At 45.1% G+C, this 9,555-nt stretch overlaps 1 protein-coding gene across 1 annotated transcript; it reads left to right on the top strand.

Annotated features, from left to right (window-relative positions):
* Window positions 1–7,515: 7,515 nt before the first annotated feature.
* Window positions 7,516–8,413, top strand: LOC120452210. The gene is made up of 2 exons (XM_039636335.2): window positions 7,516–8,143; window positions 8,208–8,413. Exons 1-2 carry the CDS (start codon window positions 7,617–7,619, stop codon window positions 8,299–8,301), a joined length of 621 nt encoding a protein of 206 aa, XP_039492269.1. The 5' UTR covers window positions 7,516–7,616; the 3' UTR covers window positions 8,302–8,413.
* Window positions 8,414–9,555: the final 1,142 nt, after the last annotated feature.

A 9,555-nucleotide genomic window follows, 5' to 3' on the forward strand; every position in this document is an offset into this window, starting at 1 on the left:
TCAGGCAGCAACCTCGTTTCCATACCCTGCACCACCCAGCTCATTCTACTATCCTACTACCCATAGACAATCTGTCCGTTATCTCGGCCTTATCGATGTGTATTGGCTGCCTGTCTATTTAGCAATCAGTTGCGCAGCTTGTCTATGTCTTACCGGTACTCGGATTGGGTTTGGGCATGGACACGGGGAGATGGAGATGGTAATCGGGATGGGGCTGTGGATGGAAGGTCGTATAATGAGGCTTAGTTTGTAGCTTAAGTCGGGCGCATGAGGTGGAACTCGAAACTCGGAACACGGGACTACGTGAGACCGTGAAAGGAAGTGTGCCGTGCGGCCGGAGTGAGCACAATACGCCAATCAGTGTGGCAAATAAATTGGCATAGTTCGACCCACCTCCTGATGAGCACCGTATGCGTGTTGGCTTGTGTGTTCCTCCTGGTCTCGTCTAATACGCAAAGTTTCTGATTTAATGCAGCCGCCGCTGGCTGGACAGCTGGATCTCGATTACGACCCTGATTCGAGATACCACATCTTGGCAACCTAGACATCCCAGTATTAAGGTGTTTGGTGGAACTAAACAACTTAAGCTAACTTTAAGCTATAGTCAATGGAAATGCAAATATAATACTTACATACATCAGCTCAATTTAATACGCATAATGAAAGGAATATGAATTCCATTAAGGCAAGCAAAATTTAAATTTACTTCGGCTTTATCCCCAGTTTATTTACGTACTTTTTAAATTTTACAATTTGCCCCTAATTATATATGTTATGTACCAGCATTTGAAATTTAATCTTACATTTGGGGAGCGCTGCTACCGGAAACCCGAGTCCTTTCCTAGCCCTTAGATTGAAATCAACAGAGATGGGCCCGGTATTTTATTGCATAATTATGTCATTAATATCGGAATCATAACAGAGCGACAGAGCGAGGAGATGCTTCCTGCGAAAAAACTCAATTGGTAACAAAGATATTTAGCAATTTCCGGGTGCGCGTTCTGCCGCCATGTTGATAAATTCGCCTGAAAATAATTTAATTTTGTAATTTTGCCGTTACAACGACGAAGACAACGACAACGACAACGACGCAGACGACTGTGATGAGGACGTGGAGCAAAGGAGCCGAAGGACTTTGCCTCCTCAGCCGCGTAATTTTTCCACTTTCGCTATCGACTTTTCCGATGTCGCGTCGTTGTCGCCGTCGCCGAGAGTTGTCAGCTCGCCAAAACGCAAATTGGCATAAATGTTTTCAGCATTGACAAAACGGTTTTGGCATAAACACGAGGCCCTATCGGTATCCTTGATCTAAATTGTGCACAACCGCAAGCGATCAATAAGGACCTGGACTTGGATGAGTGTATTACAGGTCTAGGCGCCATTCGCCATCCGCCATTCACCATTCGACGAGGTCAAGGATGAATGGGATGAGGTGAAACTGGAACTTTGGCGCCGATAAAGTTCATCCTGCCATCATGCCATGCCCCTCGGCAATACGTACTTGTGCCCACAATAAAAGGCGTTGTTATGCAATTAACAAGTTGTAAAAGCAATTTTAATAAGCATTTGTGATAGTAATTGCCGTTGTCGCTGGCTTTTAGCTGCAACTGCACATTTAGGGGCGACAAGATAGAAGAGTCCTGGCTGTCGCACGTTTTCTGCTGCGCTGGCACATTCTTTTAATTTCGCAATTAAATATTTAATGAGCTGCGCCCCGGCGACAGCAGACTCAGCATTGCGGCACTCTCATTAGGAGGCCAGCGATGCCAGCGGAATCTACAGATCTGAATAATTGTGGCGCGTAACGAGGCAGTTCTGCATTTTGGGCTCGCTTTAATTGCCGTAATTCAGGATTTTAGCCAACTTAGGGGGCAGCAGCTCCGATCCGTATCATCGATCCACCTAGAATTCAATTTTAGCAGCAACTACGGCAGGTCAGCCCTCTCATTCGTCATGCAAACCGAAAGACGAGGGTTCAAAGGTTGATTAACCGGGCCAGTATGCACTGTATCGATTTATTTACTACTTCTGCATCAGTCATATAAGGTATCTTTAGAAAATTTGTCTAGAAGTGTTCCGTGATAGTTGTTTTTTTATTCTCCCAGTAGTTTGTAGCATAGAAAATGAGCTAATTGATGGGTTTACCTATTTCTTTTACGTGTACCTCGGCCGTATTCGTGGAAATGGGAACTGGGCCTGGTCAGGTGCTTAATTGTTTCCCATGTGCATATGGAATGTTACTGCGAATTCGAATGCCATCGTTTTATGTGCACTTCACATGCAATTGCAGAATTAATTGCATACTCTCAGCTGCTCTGCTGACTTAAAGGCTTCGTTCGTGCCGGTTTCCAAACCGCAAATGCAAAAAAACTGGGCTTTAATCGTCGCAGGACCACAACCGCGACCACGCCCACCCTCGCCATACGCCCTTCGCAATTCGCAATTCGCCATTCGCGATTCGAGACTGGCGACAGGCAGTGCTATGTGCAATGGTCTTGCAAATCGAATGCCAATTTTCGACTCATTTCACGGAACACTTGAATTGGTTTGCAGGAACCAGGAACTGGAGCCAACGCAAAGGCAGCGCGCAGGACTTGTGTTTGTGCTCTTTTCGTTTGGCTTAATCGCCGAACTTCTGTTTTCGATGGCATCGGCGACAAGTCCACTACACTGCTCCCTGACCCCAACTCACCAGCCAGTTTTGTTTCCTCGCCTTTATTACAGCTGCCTAGCTCAGACGATTGTCGGGGCATTTAATGGCGAGGGTGGATCGAAAAGAAGTGGTTTCGATTAGGGAAAATTAATACATATTACCTACCATAGAGGGAATGTCAGTATTCATTGAGAATTATAGTTCATGCCTTACTTTTTACTAGTCTTAAGAGGTATAAGCTTTATTCTGAGCTATATATGTTTTAAAAATAGTGACTCATCCCTCGCATTACAAACGCATACCGATTCCGGCGTAATTGCGGCGCAGATCGCTTTGGAATTCGCTGGTCCGGCGTTCGCTAAATGCTCTCAACTTTCAATATATCGTTGATGGGCGGCCGCGTACTTCAGCTGCAGATAGCAGATAGTATATAGCATTTGGCATATGGCATACAGCGCCGTTCAAGGCTCGTCGTCCAGTGGTTAAGCCCCCTAATTGCGTGGCCCGTAACGCCGGATTCTCGGTCGAGTGTGCGTGTGGGTGTGTGTGTAAGTGTCCCAAAAGTGTGTCAGAGTAACGGAGGGGTGGTGGGTTTGGGGGCAGCGTGTGTTGCAATTTCTGAATCGCTTAAGTTGTTGCTGTTTCTGCGGTCGATTTTCCATTAAATCGAATCGTCCTGGCATTCGTATTGGTTTTTGCGGTCATATCAGCGCCGTCCGGTGGTCATCTCACCCATTTCTCGATGCCCACATATCCCCCCGTCCAATCGAGAGCCGCCCACCGCATCATCGGCTCTTGTAATGGACGTGGTCTTGGCTATCGAGTGTTTACGGTAGTCAAGGGAATGGACTCGTGTGTCTGTGTCTGTGGGGACCCTCAGCTTTATCGAGTTATCGAAGGATACGACAAAGTTGCATAGTAATTTCGTTCGCTGTGCATACTTTCCTTATGTGTTTTCGTTCAATAAGCGACAAAGTTCAAGGAAAAAGTGCGGAAATGGAAATGAAGTTGTGCAACAATGTTTTCCAACCATGGCACATAAATTATTATCGCGCGAAGGGCAGCAGGACGAGGTTTGTCATGATGTTGTATTATGATGTTTAGTGTTTAGTTTCAACCCAGAGACCATGAGCATATGTATGTAGTATAGACTAAGGCGCACTTTCAACCCGTTTTTGGTGGCCTTGATGTTGGCGGTGTCCTCCTCTGCCATCTCCAGCACTCCATGTCCTTTGTGCAGCCAAGTGCAAAACTTTTCAATGGGCAGCCGAGTGGAATTGACTGCACACGTAACCGAAACGTTGGAAAAGTGCTCTCGGCAATGCCAGCAGCTGGCTGCGGGGCTTTTCCACTCCTTTGGCAGGACTTTTAACGAATTTCATTTAACAAACTGCCGGCTCCCCGGACACATAAAAGGTGTCGCACCAGAAAAGACGAAACAACGACCACAAATGCGCCAATTGTGTGTGTTATTTATGTGTGAGCACAGAGAAAAATGTGCGGATGAGCCAAGGCACCTCTGCAAAAATTCCTACCAAAAACATTTCAGTGTACTCGATTTTTTGCGCAGTGCCGAGTTCGGGGAGCGCTTGTTGATTATTTATGGGCCACCGAAAACGGGAACATTCATTAAATTTGTATACACAGCCAACGAGTTCGAGGATGTTGGATATTCATGCTGCGCCTGTGCTCCAAAATTGGTACATTCTATTTAGGGTCTTGCCAAGGAATGGGTTACGACCTCCTCCTGCCTCCTGCCTCCCTGAGTCACTCCTCTCATCCGGTATACATACTCGTATACTCATTAGCGCGTTGCCCGTTATCATCAATTTGCATTAAATAACGAAACGCTAAAAAAGTTTAACGACTAAACAAATTGCCAACTCCCCGACGCCCAGTAAAAGCAGCAGGAGCTTGGGAGGCATTGGGTTGTTGGATTCCCCATTTGCCGTTGATTAACAGTTTGTGTGCAATTCCCCTTTGCCCTCTGAACCGAAGGAGAAGTGTGGGAGGGGGTGGTGTTGGGGGTGATGGGGGTGCTGAATCTTGATGTATTTATTTATGCGACACGCGAAATGATAGATTCTGCCCTCCACATATTTATCAAAATGAAAAGCAGAAAGGAAAGAAGAGAAACGAAAACAAAGCTCAAGGGAGCTGGCGATGCCGCTGCGGCACTGAGAAAAAAAGCAGGTTACTAAATATAAGAAGGCTAAGGATACTGCTTAAGGAACAGTCAAACTATAATATCAAATATTGCATATAAGAACTGCCGGCTTAAAGGACCAAACTGTGGTTTACGGTTCATATGGAAAAGCAACAGTTTAGGACATTAACTGAACATCATTTGAAGATCTGGAATAGATGCTCCAATTGCTGCCTGTGCATTTTCCCATATATGGTGAGTGGCGCTTCATGGAGATGGGGCAGGCCATGTGCCACTTGGGTGGCACTGTTGTTGGCCTTTCAGGGCAATGCCAGGACGCAAGCTGAATGCCAAAAATGCGCTGATAAATTATATGACATGGCATCATGTGTCACACTGGAGTGGAAGCGATGGAGTAGGCAGCGATTCGGCACACAGGACACGGGATTCGGAACACAGGATTCGGAGCACGGGATTCGGGAGAACAAACATAAATAGACGTGCCAGGTTTCGAGGCGACGACTTCGAGTGCTGAGGTGACTTTGGCGGGCTGTCAAATTCGAGAAGTGGGAAATAATTTGAATAATCCCCATTGCTGGCGGAATTTGTCTAGCTTCGGATTCGGATTCGGATTGGGGTGCGGATGGATATGGATCACACCTGATTGCTGCCAGGGAACGCGCACAAATATTTCATCTTTATGGCTTTAATATCCTGTGTGGCTGCAAGCAGCTGCCAATATCCTGTCTGCATTTTGCTAAATTTCGGGGGATCAAAGCGGCGTCCTTCCCCCCTCCCCCCTCCCCCTCCCTAAAACAGATCAAACATATTAACTTAATATTTCGCAGCCCCCCCCCGACATTTCCAACAAAAGGGAGCGTTCGTTATATGAGCTTGTTTGTATGAGTATGAAATGACATTTTAATGCCACGTTATATTTTCATTGTTGTTGCTGCTTGTCGCCGTAGCCGTCGCTGTTGTCCTTGTTGTTGTTGTCGTCATCATCGTCCTGACGCTGCGCCCTCACGTCCTGTGACGCAAGGATTCAGTCGGCGAGCGGAGCGCGCAAGGAACGCTTTGTGGCAACATGTAAAATCCATTTATTTTGACATGAAACACATAAATCTATATTTGATCCATTCCTTTCTCTCTAACTTTGCCGAGGGGTTGAAGGTGTGAAGTCATTTCCTTGGCTATAGAAATTCCCCGCTTTCCCGGCTTTTGTCTGCGTTCGTTGCTTTAAAAAATCAAATTTGACGTTTCCTATGGAAAATGACATTTATGCTTTTCAATTTCACGTTGCGTACACCCGTCCCTATATGAACTTAGTGCCACTGGGATAAAACCGTGAGTGCTCCAAATCGAATGGAATCGGATCTTTATGGCTCGCCTGCCATCGATGATGCTCTTCCGACTCCTGACAGCTGCACACTGCACATGGCACATGGCACACTGCATCATGTGGGTGAGCGTCTGGCATCAGTGGCTATTACCCATCCGGCATAATTGATTGCAAACAGTGTTGCAGTTGCAGATAGTCGGCTGCATCAGCAGTGCATCTAGCTGCAGCAAATACAGTGCCCTGCCGAGTGCCACGCCCTTCTGGGCCACGCCCCCGTGCCAAAGGCAAGTCTGTCATTAGCACTCTTCATTTCGGCCAAGATCTGCCAGTTAACGGATATATTTTGGACTTATTCTATACTTTTAAAGCATACTTATCTAATTTTGAAGTTTCTGTTTGTTAGCTTCAAAAACTTGCATTTATGTATATAAAAAATTGGATTGATCCGGCTCGCAGGACCAAGATTCATATTTCTTTGGAACTAAGTAATAAACTGCTGACATGCTAGCAATGGCATGGGTAATCATTATTTCATTTGAAATGCATTACCTTTCATTGGAAATAAATGCGCAACTGCAGTAGAGCATTTCGCACTCGACTCGCCAAGCTGTTAATGTGAATTATGTTGTTAGCAATGTTGCAACAATATTTGCTCCGCAAATGTCCTTCCAAGCTTGCCACGAGGGAGGGCTCTAATTCTCGATGTGATCCTGATGGCGGGATGCTGTTTCTGTTTCAGTTTCTGTGTCTGTGGTGTTCCTACTGCTGCCTCAACAGCATGCTGTTTCTGCTTGGCCTGCCCTTCGATGATTAATTATATTGCTTTTGTTCTATTTCTGCTGCGTCTTTTGCAATCCAACTGAGTGTGCCACTATTTGTTATTGTACGCGTTCGTGTGGGTGTGACAACCCGCCCGTATCTCGCATAATTTATATACGTATGTATGTACGAGTATTTACATATCTGCGTACTTACGAGTATGTACATGTAGTGTACATGTAACATCCCTGTGCCTCCTGCATGTGCAATTCACATTGTTCGCCTGCACTGCATTCAAACAATGCGGTTAACACTCGACACTCACACGTTTATTGTATTTGACATTGTTTCAAAAGTTAAGTTGCGCTGTGGCCACATCGACTCACAACTTATGCAAGTCCTGAAACAGTCGTGTGCGTGCTGGGCAATGAAATCATAAATCTGGCACGGCAATTGTAATCATGTTCCCGACATCGAGCTAACGTGAGCAGTTAAATAGTAGTTGTTGCATCTGCATCCTTTCAATAAATATTTTACACGCGCAGAAACACGCAGTTATTAATTCTCAAAAACACGGAGAGAAATACTCATACTTCTCAAGTATGCAGGCGGCTTTGTATACACTTTCTTAATCTTTTTTTTAGCAATCATTTAGAACAAAGCAAAATTAGTTAGTGATACAACAAAATTATTAAAAAATAACGAAATAGACCATCATGCAACCAACAAGGCGAGCTCGAGCCAAAAATGTGACCAAGAAAAGGATAACTGGCGCTAAAGTGCCCAAAACTGATCCGCGACAGCAGTTTTACCTAAAGACCCGTTTCCAGGCAACTCGTCCTTGTCCAAAACAACAATCTACTGTGCCGCGGAGCCAGCGGATCTGGCGCAGGACAGTGGTGCAGACCAAGCCGAAGATAAGAACCAGGATCCCCAAGCTATTTCGCATGGATCGCCATACAGGACTTCCCGTGGACTACGAGAGGACTGTCAACCAGGTTATGCACTACGTGAATCCCCATTTGCACCATCCACCCAGTGCGGAAAAGGTTTTGGAGCATTTGCTGACCAAAATGCTGACTGAGGTCGTGCGACAGGGTGGTCACTGTTGGCAGGACACCACTCAACTGTGCTCCTTGCTGAAGAACAGGTGCCAGTGCCGCAGGTCGAGTCAGTTGCTCACCAAGGAAGAGAAGGAGAGGCGCGAAGCGAACGAGAGTTTGAGCCAATTCCATAGTGCTTGGTAAGTTGAAAGGGACTCCTGTAAGCCGTAATCCCATATCCTTTATCCTTTTATTTTTTATCAGCAAACGGGGACCCTGTCGCGTACCCAGACCCAAACTTGGTCCCACGTACATGAGTAAGTTTAACTTTAACCAGCTGAGAATCAAGAGCTCTTAAAATAAGTTGGAAAACGCCACGTCATTAATATGAAAAGCTGGACTGTAAAAGCTGTACGAGGTTCAATTGATTCAGGTGTAAAATTCGAATAAATATTTATGTCTTTTTTAAAGAGAGATTCTTTACAATTAGTCGTGATTCGGATAATAAAATGTAGTTATTATTTAAGCCAACTAATTCTTAAATTCCTCAAAAATGCTGTGCTTTAGTATGAGAGAGAGAAAATAAATCCCATAATCGGATATTGCTACCATTTCAGTTGTAGCTGTTGGTAAATTTAGTTAAACGTAATTTTATATACTCGTTTGTGCGTTTGGGTAAACTAGTTATGAAACTTAAGTCCTTAAATTGCAACGCTGTCTAATGAACAAACTTCTTCGCTCCAGCGCTTCATACTCACCTTGCACATTTAAATGGCCTCAAAGGCAAACATCAACATTGATTTAAATGGAGTTTCCAGAGCTGTGGCTCAAATTAAATTTCCAAATTGCATTTGTAAACTGTGTTCAACACTGCACTGGTTTGCATAGAGCAACGCTACATTTTGTGTAGAGGCTCTCGTTAAACTAACAACTGCCGTAAATAAATTCGTTCGTTCGAAATGCAATGTCGAATGGTGAGTTGGGGTCATTCGGTCGGCTTCATATCTATGAATTTATTTGGCGCTCACAGTGCAAAAATGAAATAAGATTTATGGCCAGGAATTGTGTGGGTGGGTCTGATCCGTCGGGGTCACCAACTGGTGACCGCAGCCAGCCAGGCAACCGCAGTGTTTCAAACCCTGGCAATTATCGCCGCAGACAATGGCACTCGAATGCATTTAACAAATTGAATATAAATTCCTACCTTGCCTTTTACCTTGGCAAACACCCAATCAGTGGGCAAATCTTTTAATTAAGAAGTTTGCTCGCTCGGGGCAAAGCTGCCACGAACACCACCTCCCTCCATCGGGCATAATAAAATTCACGCTAAACTTAACTAATTTCGCGAAAACTCGATTGAACGTAAATAAAAGCCAAATGAAAATTTCACAGCAAGACGCCTTCGCCAAGGAATCCTGCTTTCTTACTGCTGTGGTGTTGCCTTTGGCTGGCAACGCGAATCAATGCGTTTGCGAATAATTCATAAAGGAGCAAAAAATAATATCAGTCGAGCGTGCTAACAACTTGGCTGCCACGCCCACTTTCATAACCGCCTTCACCTCCAACATCTTCTTGCCCACTTTTCACCTTCATTTGGAATGGAAGGCGAAGC

This window comes from Drosophila santomea, chromosome 2L, assembly GCF_016746245.2.
Source record: "Drosophila santomea strain STO CAGO 1482 chromosome 2L, Prin_Dsan_1.1, whole genome shotgun sequence".
Classification (NCBI taxonomy): domain Eukaryota; kingdom Metazoa; phylum Arthropoda; class Insecta; order Diptera; family Drosophilidae; genus Drosophila; species Drosophila santomea.

What these genes read in the sequence shown, in the direction of transcription:
- LOC120452210 (XM_039636335.2), top strand. Translation starts at nt 7,617, where the DNA reads ATGCAACCAACAAGGCGAGCTCGAGCCAAAAATGTGACCAAGAAAAGG. An exon ending in AGCCAATTCCATAGTGCTTG is followed by an intron (nt 8,144 to 8,207) that starts GTAAGTTGAAAG and finishes ATTTTTTATCAG; the next exon opens with CAAACGGGGACCCTGTCGCG.